The 17059-nt window shown below is 37.5% G+C and overlaps 1 protein-coding gene across 1 annotated transcript in view; it reads left to right on the top strand.

Moving 5' to 3' along the window:
* LOC140231313 (ubiquitin-conjugating enzyme E2 R1-like) overlaps window positions 1–8949 on the top strand; it is a 28785-nt gene extending 19836 nt beyond the window's left edge. Inside the window, exons 4-5 of the mRNA XM_072311464.1 lie at window positions 6321–6455; window positions 7994–8949. Of these exons, the coding sequence (XP_072167565.1) occupies window positions 6321–6455; window positions 7994–8219 (361 nt within the window). The 3' untranslated portion in view covers window positions 8220–8949. The remainder of the gene's footprint in view (window positions 1–6320; window positions 6456–7993) is intronic.
* The last annotated feature ends 8110 nt before the right edge of the window (window positions 8950–17059 follow it).

The following is a 17059-nucleotide window of genomic DNA, read 5'->3' as shown; positions in this document are numbered from 1 at the left end:
GCCGTAAGTTGCTCCTGCAAAAATGTTCTCCCGTGGGCAGAGCATCCTTGAATGTTCTGTCCATGGTTGAACACAACAAGTGATCCCCCATCTCATGATCACGTTCATCCAATTTGCTGACTGCCATTTGACTATGGACTGAACACATGTTACATTATTGATACATGTTGTTATTGCTGGGTTCTAAAGGCATTGTTTACCATTTGCAGATGAAACAAAAACCCGGCCTTAGTGCTTCAAAATAGTTCTAAAATGTGAAGGATAGAAACAACCAATGTAAAAAAAAAAGTTATCAGTGGAATCAATATTAAGTATTGTTAAATATACAAAATGTGAACAGTAGTTATAATAAAATTGTGTCTAGACAAAACTGTCTACAGTTATGCATTAGTGAGAAAAATAATGATATCTCCTTATATTTTAGGCTTTAATGCACGGTTTTTATATGTTAGGGTGTTTTGTGATACAACTGACTCACTCATATACATGCATCAAATGTGATAGCTCGAATATTTTTGAAATCATTGCTCCCAGTGGTAAACAGTACCTTTAATAAAACTGAAAGTGTTGACAGAGTGCAATAGCAAATTTTCATGTGATATGGAGCTGTACTGTAATCTCAACTAGTGCTTCTACCAAGGATGAATGATTTATGTGAGGTCACCTGTCCTTCCATGTGTATATTTTGTAACATGATTATGCGTTGTACATGTACATACGTGTAGTAAAGCTAAAACTCATTAAGGTGTTTTTTTTGTTTTTTTTTTTTCAAATTCACTATAGCTGTGGTCACATTGGCAAAAGATCAAGGAAGTCAAGATTGAGATCACGATCTCTAAGATCTCAAAATTTTGCCAGTGTGACCGCAAAACTTCACATGAAATTTCCCACAAAACTTCCCACTCATACTAGGGATATTTCCCCACCTCCGCCAAACTTCTGGATCTTTTGGCAGTGTGAATGCTAGAAACGGAAACTTCACAATCTTTGTCACATGACCATTCCACCACCTATTTTCGGGCAGTGCCTAAGAAGCGAAGGGCCATTGTAATGTACAGGTGTTCATTGTTACATCATAATCACAGGCCATCGGACTGCATTATGTCTCCTTCTTGCTTGCACACATGCAGTGGTGACCCAAATTTCTCGATATAAAGATTGAGAAGTGTGGCTGCCAGTGTGAACATACAGCCAAAGATCACAAAGAACTCGCAATCTTAAAACATACTGGATCTTTTGCCAGTCTGACCATGCCTTATGTGTTAATACATTGAGACACATCGTAGGTTCATGTCAGCCTACTAGTATTAGCTAGCACTTAACATTTGATCAATGTGACATTTGTCTTCTGAGATTACCAAGGGCATCCTCCTGGAGCTAATCGTTCAGCTGTCCAAGACCCCGTTTACAGTGCGGGGCCGGCCTCAATTGCGCGGCCGAGCCTCGCAATTTTGTCCGTTTACACTGCTGGGCTCGGCCGCGCTTTTGATTCAAACCTTTCAATATTTTGTCGTAGTGGCGCTCTGCTTGTAAAGAAACGCAATTTGGTATTGTCTGGTTTTCAGACCCTTTGCCAAATGAATTCCGTGGCGACGAAGTCGCCGTTCGGGCAAAGGCCTTTGCCGAAGGAAAAAAAATCCTTTGCAGGACAAAACCACCTTAAACTATACTAGTTTTCGACGTTGAGGGGGTTAATATCCTGAATAGCGAAAGATACAGGCAGAGGGTTTGGAAGCCAGACTAAAATTGGCCGCGCAATTGGCCGCGCATTTGGCCCAGTTTGCGTTTACACCAAGAAGAGGCAGGGCTCGGCCGCTGCTCGGCCGCGGCCGAGACCACCTCCAGAGCGAGGCCAAATGCGAGGCCAATTTTGTCCTCGCATTTGGCCTTTTGCGCGTTTACACTGAAGCGGGGCTGGGCACGGCCGCGGCCGAGCCTCGCACTGTAAACGGGGTCCTAGTGTGTAAAGTATCATTTTGGCTGCTCAAAAGTATTTACTTGGAGCGCATTCCAGATACAATGTGATGTGGTATACTGTGTACATTCGGTATTTCACAGTCAAGGTTTTAATTTTTGCAAATTTCATGAGTCCAGGTGCTATTCGCAAATTTAAAGACACGCGAAAATATTGACTCTGATCCCGATATTTAAGTGTCGTGCACATACGTTTTCCTGTTCATTACTGTGCTCCACGATCGCAAATTTTTTAAACACAAAATTGTCGGGAAGTCCTGATTTGCGAGAATTTAGACTCACTAAATATATAGCGTATACAGTAAGATGAAGCAGAATGAAGTCTATAGAAGTCATGTAAACTGTAAAAAGCCCAATATGATGCTTGCTGTTCGAGTCAACAGGGAGCTCTCCTCAGTCTTATGACATCACACATTCTCTTGATAATTACACTGATGCATGAGTACAGATTATCAAATATTCACAAGGTTTTTAGATGGATAATGAAATGCAGCCCCACTGTAGATGCTGACACCACTGAAATACTAGTATGATGAGCACAGTACAGCATTAACCTTCACTTTCTATGATAATGTACTATGGAGTTGCCTTCTCTTGAAGGATATGAGGCACTGTGTACAGGAAAGGTTCCAGCGCCGAGTTCATGTATCGTACAGTGTCAAAAATCATTCAGCCACTCCTTTTCCTTAATACAAGCTGTTTTGTGACATTGCACCAGAATCAAACGGGATAGAAAAGAATAGGGTTGTTATAGTGAATACAGATGTACTTTAATATACAATGTACATCTGTGTACTATAGTAGGCATTTTCTAAGAGTCTGGGAACAGTTAGGGAAAAGAAAGAAGTGGTGGAGACAATATTTTACTCTACTTGATGAAACACTAACAATGAACATCAACAATTATACAAAAGAAAGAAACAAAGATACAGAAATACGGTTTCCGGAAATTGATTGGATTAAATAAAGCAAAACAGTACGACACAAAACAAAGCATTGTAACTTACAAATTTATTAGAATTCTATGTGTACAGCTGTACGATACAAGTGTACACTTGGTATGTCATCCTATTTGTACTCATTGTAAAACAATATCTGTTGTCTACTTCAACATTGGGTCCTGCCATTTATACAATGTACAATGTAGGCCTCTTGAGACAATCTATATTACACACCTATGCTGTATGTACCCTGTTTACCACTATGTTGGCTGTAAGGATGAGTTTGTTCTGCAAAATTTTGTGTCAATACCAGTTTGTTAAATTGTACATGATTGTATGAACATTTGGTTGTGTGTATTTTTCATCACTTACATTATTAGAAAACTTTGGAAAACAGAGGGGAAAATTCCAGAAATATAGGCCACCACAATTGTTGAGATTATTGCTTTCTTAATGTTATGGGGGACCATTTGAATGTACACCTGCTGGAACTATGCATGTGTATTGTTTTCTTCAACAAGGACCTTCGGTACTTGCTGTCCTTCCATGCACAATATCAGCTCAAAGGGAGTTTAAATAGTTAATTCAGGCAGGCAATGACGACTGATTTCCTTGTCTAATTTCACAAAATCTATACCCCCCCCCCCCCCAAATCCAAGTCATTGTTTGCCTATTTTCATTGTTCCCCTTAACAACACTTAAGAGCTTTGTCCCCATAAGAGATAGGAGTGTTTACAGTGTATGTGACTTGATCATCGTATACTTGTAGGGCCTACACTGTTCTTCCCTTCTACACACATTGCACACAGGCATGGTCCAATGTTCCTCTGTGTACACAGTACATTGTATATCACCAGAGTGCCGTACTATAATGTCCCCCGTGCTGTGCGTGGCTTTCACATCACTGTGATATGTTGCTGCGGCATGGTGTCATGTGTGTAACTCCCTATCAGCAGCTGTTAGTGCTCGTGATTGCTAACATCAACCACATTCTGTACTCCACCGGTCCTGTCGTCTGGCAGTACAATTATGTCCGTGAACTGTCATTTGATGCAGCTTCAATTACAACCATTTAACTGCTCAGAGATCATGTGATTCGATGTACATGTATATATTGTACATTGTACAGTCCTTGGAATTTCCAGTGTGCCCTCCATGCATAATATGTTTTAACCAGAGCAGGATTCAAAGAATGCCATAAATAATCTCTGTTAAAGGGAAACTCCACTTTGTGTTCCAAGTTGGCATCAGCTAAAAATGTGAAATTAGAACAAAGAGATCATTTTCAGTAAAAGTTTGATCAGAAAAAGTTGTGGAATTCAAAATCCTTTACACTGCCATAAGACAGTGATATCAGTCAAAATCAACTTGATGTGCATACAATTTGACATGGTGATGATGTAATGTCCTTATGACCTTCCTGTTGGTTTGCTCATCAAGATATTTATCTTTTTGTTTTGTAAATCATCCAGCAGCTAAGACCTCCATCCAGCTAACCAAGTCATCATAGTTTCATCATGTAACTCTAAAACAATCTGATGTAGAGGTTAAAGATATAGTAAAATATTGGTTTAGGTGAGGATTCAGCTTAAAACTTTTTGCAAGATACTTAAAAATCACTTCATGAATTGTTAAAGAATTTTAGGTGGAATTTAAAGTTCACTGCATGACAATGTTTTGAAATGGCTGAGATATCACAAACAAAGTAAAACAAAGTGATCCTATTTAAAGGTGGGTCACTTTGTCTTGGATATTTCAGCTATTTCAAAACCTATTTTCATCTAACAAACTTTGAATTCCTCGTAGAATTATATATTCTTTCATTATTTCTTAAGAGGTGTCTTATTATCGCTAAATCATCATCAAAAAGGGTTGGAAACCTGAATCTCCATCTCAACCGAAACTGTACCATCCCTTTAAACATCTTTGCATTGTAGAAAAAAAAAGGAAATGAAGTGGAAGCTTTGTGTGCAAACCAGGAAAACATATAAAGCCATGGCATCTTTACACCATCTTATTTTCATACATTGTGTGTGACTGATAATCACTGTGGGAAAACATGGAACTTTATTATTGTTATTATATTTTTTTTGGTCAGATTTTGTTTAAACTTTCACTTTTTCATTTGATTTTATTCAATTTCTTAAAGCCAACTTGAATATGTACTGTAGCGGATCTTTACTTTAAAAGTTATGTAAGTTTAACATAGACGAGGATTTGAGTCTGACAGGAGTTAGCACCCTATCCCATTCACCTTCCAAATATCATCTCCAGAATCCAAAGCGTTTTGTGGAAATTAGCAGGCCCTGCGGGGGAAAAGATGCTGCAACACAAAGTGACACGTCTTCAGTGGAAGAACAGTCGCTATTTTCACATCCAAAGGGGTTGAATTTGTCACAGGCAAGCAAGAGGGAGACCTGATCTAAAGGTTACTGTGTGAAATCATAAGGGGCTCAAAATAGATCGGGCGGAATCAAAAACTGTCACACGATATGGCAGCGAGGGATTTGGTGAGGCGACCTTTTTGCCTTGAACTGCCGTGACCTTGGAAGATAATGTGGTAGCATTGCCTGAACATTATGTACGTGACAAAAGCCATGATTTATTTTTGACAGACATTTTATTTTTGTGTGTGTGTTGTATGCAGCAATTGTACTGTTAGGTTATTGTGTGTTTTCTTCGTACACAGCTCTGTGTAAACTGTACAGTGCTCGTGTCTTCTCACTCTTCCTCTGTTTCCTAACAGTATCCCCATATATTTTTTGAGGGGTCAAATGCATACTTGTCACAATTATACATTGTACATTATGTATCTCATCAAAGATTCAATGAGGAATCCAGTCGTAAAACTCAGAAAACTGCAACCTGTTCATTTGCTCTGTCTTTTTTGTTTTTAAATGATTACAAAGATGACTGGATTGTAAACTGGAGGATGTACAGTGTAATTCTCAAGACTTGGAAGAAATTTAGTGGAAATCTTGAAGAAAAGACACACACACAAAAAAAACACACACAAAAAGAAGTGGAAAAAACACCACTTTCATGCAACAGGATTTTAACAGATTATCAGGGGAAATACTGGAGAGTGATTCCGTGAAATAGAAAAATGCATTGAATGCCAAGTCATTGACCCACATTCTCTATGCCGGTGGGTTTTGGGTTTAAATGTTCTGTTTTTTGTTTTTTGTTTTTCTTTTCTTTTCTTTCTCTCTTCTCTCTTCTCTCAGCCTGAAAGTCCAATTAAAGACTATTTTCACATGTGATATTTAATGCTACCTTTGGAATAGATTGTTGTTCTTTTTTTTCTCCACCTCCTCCCAGCCTGAAAGTGCAATTAAAATGCAACGTCTTCACATATGATATGTAATGTTACATCCATTTGGAATATTTTTTTGTTCTGAACAGGACCATCCTGCTGAGTGTCATCTCCCTGCTGAATGAACCCAACACATACTCTCCTGCCAATGTGGATGCCTCGGTGATGTACAGGCGCTGGAAGGACTCCAAGGGCAAAAACAACGACTACGCTGAACTGATCATGTGAGTGAAAGACCTTTAATAGTGACTGTTAATCTGTAATTCAAATCTTACATTTAGTCATCTATGTCAAGGAGTGAAACAAAATCATGAATAGCATGGTTGTGCTTGTACTTTGTACATTGCAAGGATTACAAAATTAGTGTGGTGTTTGGTGAGGGGAGGGGTAATTTTTGCACCCCTTTTGAAAAGATTTTTGCTTTGTAGATCTTCTATAGTTTCTGAGAAGTAATGCCCTGAGATGGCATTTGGGATAAGGAGCCACTAGTTCAGATCTATCTCAAAGGAATAAAAGTGTTTCCTGGATTTTGCTGAGGAAAATTTCCTGTAATGTTCTTAAAGGTCATGACCCTACATGCGAAACAATGCAGTTAAGGTTTGGAGCTCAGAGACTGCAAGACATGGTAAATGACACATTTGTGTAAATGTAACATTGTTAGCTATGACGTGTAAGGCAGACAGACCCAAGTATAGGCATAGTTGTATGTGTTCCTAGGCATGGGGGGGGGGGGGGGGCACTGATTGCTTTACAAAAAAACAAAGAAAACTTTCATTGTCATTTGTTGTGCGACTTTACATGTTTATTTTGAACATTTACATTTGGGGTTTATTATTGTGCTGATGAATGCCATTTGTTAAACATGTTTGTGTGACAAAGAAACAGGTAAACGGGATATCAACTCTGTGAAATGAATATCATGCGACCTCTACAACTTTGTTGTAATTTACAGTGTAGAGCTACAATAGGCACATTCATTTAGACTTTACTACAACTGTACTCCTTCCCCAATTGTAAGTAAAGGTCACATGTAACAAGCACTGAGCCTGGTTTAAGATGAAACTACAGTACAGAAATGATGTCAGGGAGAGCTTCTGTAATGTTTTCTATGTTTATCATCTGTTTGACTCTCAGAAGTGACCTCATAAAATTCAAATGAAATTGTAGAAAGTATTTAGATGTCAAGTAAAATTGAAATACAGATTGCCATTGTCTTATAGTTCCAGCTATTGTGACAAGGTATTTTATAATGATGATAGTCCTGCTTGAAGATAACCAGAACCTCCCCGAGATTTTCATTGTATTCTATTGTTTTTCAAATCTTAAAGGAATCGTATAGTTTTGTTGAGACCTAACTTCATGTTTCTAACATTTTTGGTGAGATAATGAGAGACCTGTTTATGAAATCTGAAGGAACATGTAATCCTCATCTCCACCAATACTATACCATCCCTTTAAAAGAATAAAATTTTGATAAAGCAAAGTATTTTCGTAGGTTCTGAGAAGTTTATTATATAGCAAAAGTCCAATTTACCCTGTCTTTGCTATATTTTTTTTTATTTCTCATCCAAAATGAGAAACTGATAGTCTGAAATGGTAGATGTTGATGTTCAATTTCCCATTGTTGAATAAGTAATTTTTTTAAAGTTTGTCTTCAGAATGTTTTTTGTGTGATTGTGCGTCAGTACAGGCCTTGATGCCTCTTTAATCAGCTTTGTACTGGACATTTTGGTTTACAACTTCGTTGTCTCACGTCATGCAGGAAACAAGTCAGGGCCACAGAGAAGGAAGCTCAAAAGGACAAGGTTGTCGTGCCAACCACACTGGAGGAATACTGCATCAAGACGAAAGAAACACCACAGTCGCAGAGCTCTGTGGATCTGGCGGACTTCTATGATGAGGACTACGCAGAGGATGACGACGACGAAGACGATGATGACTGTTACTATGACGATGATGAGAACGACTCGGGAAATGGAGAATCGTGACCTGCATTCCTCATGAACAAACTGTTGATACATGTGATTGGGACAAAGGAAGAAAAAAAGAAAATCAACCAACTTACAACTGTATATGATGCAATTTTCTGAAGAAAACAATATACTGATCTTTGCATAAAAATTAGAAAAAAAAAAGACATGGATTTCTGATCCAGCAGTTTTAAAGGGAGAAAAAAAAAATGTTTATCTTTTACTGCCATGTATGATGCAGAACCATTCTTTGTGGAAGCTATCATCACTGTAGATAAAAGTGGAGTACAACAATATGGTTTTTTCATATGTTCATTCTGTCTCCTGTGCGTGCGCTATTTTAATAGTACAAATGTTATGTACAGGGGGAAACCAGAGATAGGTCAGATGCTGTGAATACACTGTAGTGTGACCATCGCAGGTATTTTGAAGGACAGGATTGGCAAGTTTCTTGATGCGTGTCTTGGACGAGGGTTTGTAATCGCGTTTCATCGACAACATTTCTAGTGTGACAGCCAGTGATGAGTTGGGGGCTAGATGTACTTGTGATGTTTTTAAATATGTGCGTGTTTGTGTTTATGTGTACAACGTCAGATGCATCAGCGAAGTATGTAGTGCAACAATTTTATTTACTTTCATGTATACTTTCTATGGATGCTTTGCTCTGCTACCTTGCAGGAATTTTGATCTGGTAAGCCGTATGTTTCACAAAGCACCCCAAAAGAACAAACAAACTAACAAATAGGCAGAGAGTAAGATGTGTTCCTTTAAAATGTATACCGGGGGTATTTTTTTTTTTTTTTTCAAAAGATTGGGAGGTGATGTGAAACTGCAATCGTTGCAACAGTTTGCTATTAATAGAGAATCATAGTGATGCCACCAAATCAGGTTTGCTCATTTACTGTTACAATGTCTGCCTTTTTCATTCTTTCTCTAGACGAGTCCATTTCATAACCCTAGAATATGAGGAATTCCCATTATGCTACATAGCATCATCGTAATGTAAATGTCACCCGTCCTGTTGGTGGAACAGGGTGTAGACTTTGCCCTGGCTTTGACTGACACAAAGTATTGCTCTGCTCTTCCGCAAGAGAAAAGTGATAGAATCTGGTTGAAATTAACACAGTCACTTGCTTTCTTTGAAGCAGTTTATCAGGCAGAATGATTAAGCCATTATATATTTTTTTGCTAGCTAGGTACAAAAGAAAACAATATCATTATATACCTGTCACCTCAAAAGTGCATAATGCACAAATACATGTAGGAAATCATGTGCTAGACCTCTAGCATTTTTGTTTGTTTGTTTCATAAAAGAAGAGGAACTGAATATGATTTAGTCATAGTTGTTAGATGAGAAATTGAAGTCCTTGTGATACCATGAGAGATTCTTGCACGGCAGTCTCCGAGGAAAAGTTGAAGTATGTCACCAAGAAGTTTCGGCACTACATTACATTTGCACAGAGGAAGATAGGAGGAGGAGAAGTTTGAGAGTTTCGTGCTGAATATAATTTGAAAAATCTCTGGCAACAACATTGTCTTACGCACAGAACTTGCTGATTTGACTTTGCTCTTCATGATAGTAGTTAGATTCAAAAGATTCTGCTCTGTATTTCTGTTCTGCGTCATTTCCTCCATCATATGCACCAATGGGAGATTTTTTTTCCTTCTATATTTTTTTTAAGGATTTTGTTCACCAAAGAGTCCTTTAAGAAGCATTTCTCCTTCATGCTTTTAAATATTCATTGTCAATCATGTGTGTTCTAAACTTTATATGGCCTCTTTTTTTTTAAGCCAGTCATTTGTGGACTAGTATTGATATATATGCCTTCACCTCGAGGATGCCAGGAGCATAATTTTCTTTTTTTTTCAAGTTTCAATCAATGTGAACTTGTAATTTTGCATGTGAAATCAATAGTTCATGATATTCTGAGGTTCTGGCCGAAAATCATAATCATAAGCAGTGGGAATGGTCAACAGGAAGGATTTTGTTTTATGCATTGTTGGACACAACTACAATAGTCTGGCATGTCGTCCAAATACATCATTCATGTCTAAAGTAACACGAACATGATCATGGGTATAGCATTCTCGGATGATAGTGTTTCCTGAAGACATTTTTCATTCCAATTTAGTGATATATGATTGTATTATATACCCCCAGACCAAAATGCAATAGAGAAAGAAAGGGAAAACAAAATAATAATCCAGACAAAGGTATAGGTACAGTGTATCTGTATGAAATTGTGTCTAATCTCTTTGTGTGAAATCAGTTTTTATGGCACTTTCCATCTGCATTTCTGGGAAGTTTGTCAAGAAAGTAATGGTGATGTTATCAGTCACTGTGGAAACTGTGAACGCAAACTCCCTATAAACCATGATGCAATGCTCTATCTTTATTTTTGTAGTTTACATAGTAGCACAAGCTTTAACAAAGTAGTCAATGTGGGCATTTCTAACCCCAACGGTTTTTATTATGTTGGTAAAGGCTGGTCAAGTTGGTTAGTCATCACAGTAAGACTGCTGACATTACTTGGCTTTTATTCATTTTTTTTTTTACAGCTCTGTATAGATCATGAGTATGATATATGTATTTGAATTCTGAAGGTTGTTTTCGTTTTTCTTTAATGTTTTATATAATTCCAAGCAGTTATGTGTATTAACCTAGTTGTGACATTATGTGGTGCAAATACTTGTGAAGCGTTTCCATGTGACGTGTAGAATTTGGCTCTGTTGCAGAGCATTTTGAAAGAGACAAAAGATGAAGAAGAAATAGTGTAATATTCTGTGATGAAACAAAACAACCTCTGATGACTGCTAAGTCAAAGCCACTACTCTGTGCCCGAAGTGTGCACTCAAAAGTAGTGTGCATACCGACACAACTTCTATATGGTAGCCCAGGGCAGGTGTACGGGGGAAAAGTAAGCAGCTATCCCAGTGCTGGTACTTGCATGAGACGAGTACGAGTACTGTTCAATTTCTGTGAAGTGCTGGCATCCGTAGGTGTCCACTAGCAGAGGAGATGTTTACAAATAGTATTTCATGTGGATGTGTATTGTGCAACCTGCTCCCCAACATCAGTGGGTACGAACAACAGAGTGGATGATTAATCCACTGTTTCCTCGAGAGGGACGGCAGTTTCTCAGAGATACTAGATGTGTGACAGAATTCTGACATGGACGTGGTTATGATACGAGTTTCCTCATCAACAAATATCACAGAGATGACGGGTTATCAACTTTGGACCAGTTTATGGCTTATGCCAAATAGGGGTATTTCACTCACAGAGCAAAGAGAAAGAAAAAGGGTATGTGAGAAATCGAGTGGAAGATGGAAATATAGAAAGAAATCATATGCTATACTAATATTTGGGCTGCTGCTTCGCATATTATTCAATTTTAGGTGGTAGTGTTTGAGTTGGACAAAGGCATACTTTGAAGCTTTATCATTATGTCTGTCTTTGGGGGTGAATTTGCTCCATCTGTGCAACTAACTGTCTTCTAGAGATGTGATTGGAATGTTTCTTGTGCCTGTGGTTATTAGTTCCCCCTTTTTACCACTGAATGGTATCACTATTGGCACAAGCCTGGAACACTGAAGTAAATCGCCATGATAGAGGTGCAGAATTGAACTCATTGTGAACTAGGATAAGGGATTCCAAATTTGGCAGTTTGAAGGAAGTTTGTTACGGAGTGATTTGATGGCACCAATACCCGTTGCCTTGTAAGGTAATTTTTGTGGTATTGAAATCTCTGGATTACACGTTTGTACTTCACATCCATATATGCATTTGCTTTTTCTTGACATCATTCGGAATCTATGGTTCGTGCACCATCTACTTCCAACTTCAGAAATGTAGCTAGTTCTCATTTTTTAATCAAACCAAAAACATAATTTTGTCGTCATGGAAATAAGTTGATGAGATTGTACAAATATTTCTGTCCACTTTCGCCTCATCTCCAGTACAGATGAGGATAGTGGGGTGGTGGAGAGAATGCAATATAGCGACCTACAGAAGAAGAAATACCTACTGCTGTTTGCGTCCACATTTCTTGACTCGCCTGCAGTCATTTTTCAGTGGTATCCTCCTTTTGCTGACCCTGCCAGTTACACATGAATAAGAATAGATCATGATGCTGTGACTTGATGTCATACTTTTAAGCCAAGAAATGGGTTCGGGTTGAAACAACCACCCCCCCCCCCCCCCACCAAATGGTGATGTTATGCCAGTGTAGACTCTAACCAGTTTCAGAAAGAGAGTTTGCGTGTGTGTTTGCGTGCGTGTGTATGTGTATGTGAGAGCGTGTATGTGAGAGTGACATGGGTCGGAGCCACTGTCTATTTTTTCCTCTCTTCTCAAGCCAGTTTCATTTGGTAGACTAATGAGTGGTAGCTATTAAAGTGACACTTCTGAATAATCACCTGTTGATTACACCATGATATGATGATCTGAAAGATACAACTTGATTGTAATTCAAGGACTTTTTTCTCACATATTTAATAATAAACATGTAAATTGTTGTCAAACTGTAACGAGATGGACCACCTGCATGTCTCTTTACTTGTGTGTTTTCTTGTATTTCACAAGTTTATTAATGCAGTAGATATGTAATGTCTATTTCATGCTCTATCACTTCAAATGTTCTCACACACAGATAGATAAAAATATATATATATATATATATATATATATATATATATATATATATATATATATAGATAGATAGATAGGTAGATAGATATGGATACATAACATCAATACATACATACATACATGCATATATACATACACAGGCAGATAGATAGGTAGATACAGATACATAATTGTCGCTGGGGTGACAAGACCTTGTACGTGTATCTGCAATTCTGGTGAAAATGACTTTTTTCGATTAATGGTCAGATACTCCGTTAAGTGATGTTCTGTCCAAATCCTAGCTGTCTTACACCAAAAATGAAGCCACCACAACATGTCAAAGGAATGTCTATCCCATTGGATACAGTGCTTTGGCTGCAATGTTTTTTTTTTTGTTGTTGTTGTTGTTTTTTTTTTTCTCTCTCTTGAACATATGACATTTTGTAGATACGAGGTCTTGTCGCTCCAGCGACATACATACATTGATACATAGATAGATACATAGATGCATACATATACACAGATAGACACATGGACATAGACATAGACAGATAGATATACACATAGACAGACAGATAGATCGAATGATAGATAGAATGATAGATAGACAGATGGGTAGATAGATAAATAAATAGATGAGATTTGGCTTGCACCATGATTTGCTTAGCACTGAATGCTTGTAAGCAAGTGACCATGTGACCGATGGCTTGAAGTCCTCTCCAAAGGGATAGGCAGTGAGGATAAATTGCCTTGCCCAGGGGGCACAACTGCTGCACCCAGGGGACTCGAAGACCTTGTGATTGACAGTCTGTCATATCGACTGCATTACACTGTCTATCTACCTACTTATCTACCTATCTACAGTGTATCTATCTATCTACCTATCTATCTATCTATCTATCTATCTATCAATCTATCTCTCTATATGTAGACTTTTGCTACATGCAAGACAGTAAGACACAAAGAATTGATTTAAATGCAGTTGTTTAATTTCATAAACCATCTCTGTTGATGTGAAAATATTCTTTTCAGTTCAAACATGCATTTGAGGCATTTAAAAACCCAGCATGCAACAGCACACTAACAAAGCATCACTCATAGTGAGACTGATAGCATATCATACCAGTGTACATGTGTACATCCAATACAACCAACGGCTTGTTATTGAAAGGATACGCCCTGCAGATGAAGCAAACCAAACACTGCGGTAGAGAATTCTACACAAGCTGTGGTTTTCACTTCCTCGTTTGCCAACATGGGTTTTCATACTCTCGATCCTCGTCGCTCCACCTACGTCGCAGAACGGCCCCATATCCCTGGCAATGTTTACGGGCTTGCCTTGTACTCCTTTCAAAAACATACCTTTCTGAGAATCCAAGAGTGCTATGCAATTATTTTGCGAGGTAATATCAGGTTGTTCCCATCACACAAGCTATTACAGTGAAACCTTGTCATAACGAGTTCAGATAGCGAGATACTAGTACCTGATGCAACTAGATAATTTTTCAGGTCCAATTCCTTCAACATTCTATGTTTTTATCCCTGATATAATGAGATACCAAATATAATATGAAAATTTCAGTGGTCCCAAATAGCTCATTACAAGGTTCCCCTGCATTTCATTTCACACTCAAAATAAAACTCCCCCAAATCAAATAAGCACACACACAAGAAGAAAAAAAAAAAGAATCAAATGAGGCATAACAATTTGTGTAGAAAGAAAAATACATACTCCACCAAAAGTATGGGTATGTTGAATCGGTATAGGGCTGTGGGTACACTATCAAAAGCTCCTTCACAGAAGAGGTAATTCACTACAGCTGAGTTGGTCTGAACATTGCAATTGTGATTGGTCGGCAAAATTTTTGGCACAAATTTCAGCCTTACATATAGTATCACTTGAAACTGATATCAACAATAACAATTACACTTCTAGTACTACTATGACCAATAATAATGATAATACAATTACCATAGTAAGATAAGTTAATGACACCAATAATGAATAACAAAAATAACTGAATTAGCAAAGGTCAGGTAAAGACAAAATGCACAATGGACTGTTTGTTCCATGAGAATCAATATGCAGATTGCACATACTATGGTCATCTCCCTGTGACATACTGTATCACAAGCAAAAATACACCCTTAATATATCTCTCACATTATGAAATATCTTACTATTCAAGACTTCCCAAAAGCTTTCAAGTTGTCATTAATACTGTAAAATGCAAAGTCAAAACACATTGTCATTGTATAAAAAGTTTGTAGGTAGCCAGGTAGATAAAGAGGTGCACAAATTTCTTTAAGATGACTAAAAAACTGCTGTAAAGATTTCTTATTTTAATGTTTTCACTATACCTCATTATATGAATACAAGGAAAGAGATAATTGTATAATATCTCTCTTCTAAAAAGAAGGTACAGATAGGATATCATAAAAGCACAAGACCCTTCATCCACAGCCAGAAGCACTATAAGTGCATATAAGCATCCCAAATGCACCCATGCATTCTGATTACATGTCATCTCATATTCCACACATCGCATGCCCTGAACCACATAACTAATGCAGACGCCCAACTAGGCAAGTCTTTTTTTTTCCCCAAAGAGTCAACCACATTAGAGCCCATACAGTTTTCTTAGACTTCAAGCCTGGTATCTCTAAGCACAGAAGTTACTTTCTAACCAGATTTGGAAAAAAAAAAAACAGAAGAAAATCAAGCTTCAAACTCTGGCCAATGATGCTTTATATCATGAAATAAACATTGTCTGCAGCATTTTCTAAACACAAGTCAGTGTGCAGCATTTTCTAAACACAAGTCAGTGTGCAGCATTTTTGCATACTCTGCGATCATCCATCCTGATGAATATACACAAATATAAGGCATCAATACTGCCTTTTGTTACAGGAAAGTACGTTATAATATATTCTAATATAAACCTACATTATATATAGTATCAAATATATCTTGGAAACAATGCAGCCAGGTACTTAGCCTTCATGATCGAGAATTGGTAGGTTTCACGGTCAATGTCCATCTCAAAAACACGATAAAATCGACATGTTAGATTAGATACTTTTCGTACAATTGATACATAATTATTACAACAGACTAGGACACTGTTGTGCTGAAAAGGAAATGCTTGACATGGGGGTCACTTAACTTTTCACCAACGCACCTCAACTCTCAAAACTTAAAACTCTTGAACACCTTAAAAAAAAAAATTTGCATGTGACCCCTTTTACACACCCCACTACCAAACTTTGATATCAAAGTTATAAGCTTCTACTGCACAATGTACAGCCAGAAGTCATGAAACTACCAGAGCCAAAATATGTACTATAGTACATGGCATATATAGCGCTAGTTAGCAGTAACCTCATGACCCTTTTGAATACAGAAAAAGAAAAGAAAAAAATCTTAGCACCATTCTACCCTGTTCAAGTTTTTTGTTTGTTGTAATTTTTGATGATTACAAGCCTCTTTCTTGAATCTTAAGCACTACATTTTTTTTTTCTTTGCCATCAGTAATAACATTTTTGAGTAAGGGAAAACATGGTAAAATCTATATATTCATCTATCAAATGTAATCCGTCCAAATATAATTATTCTAAAGAAGACACACAAAAGATGAAATCAATTCAAATCAATTCAGAAGTACAGCCAAACACAAAATTACCGGAGGGTCTAGGAAAACTCAACATGCACAATGAGTTTAAACACAAAAAAGCGAGTGAGGAAAAAAAAAAAAAAACCTGTTCACATCAAATGTAAAATCTAGAATTTGTTCATGATGACTGTGTAATGTTTTCTTAGCACTGCCATGCATCACTTCATAATTCACAAAAAGCACACTATTGGCCTATAATATAATATTTCATTTTGGTAAAAATGATCCACAAAGAACATCCTGAACTCTTTCTTTCCATCAATGTGTAAAACTCATATTTAATACATTTCAAAGCTCCATACCCAGCCCCTTTTTCCTCCCATTTTGGGGGTTTGCTTATTTGTTTCCAAGACAAGATCCTGAATGTGGTGATTGCATACTTCAGTCACAAAGTTTGATATGAAAACTACAGCTTTTCTCACATTACCTCACTACGATCAGTCAAACCACGAGTTCTGTCCACCAAAAGGGTAAAAAAACATTAAAAAACTGCATCACCACATGTCTAAAACCACGAGGATGTAACAGACTGCTTTATAAAAGCAGGTACATTA

The sequence above is a fragment of the Diadema setosum genome, chromosome 7 (assembly GCF_964275005.1).
Source record: "Diadema setosum chromosome 7, eeDiaSeto1, whole genome shotgun sequence".
Taxonomy (NCBI): domain Eukaryota; kingdom Metazoa; phylum Echinodermata; class Echinoidea; order Diadematoida; family Diadematidae; genus Diadema; species Diadema setosum.
The sequence above is the reverse complement of the archived record's forward strand: the minus strand, read 5'-3'. Positions and strand labels throughout refer to the sequence as shown.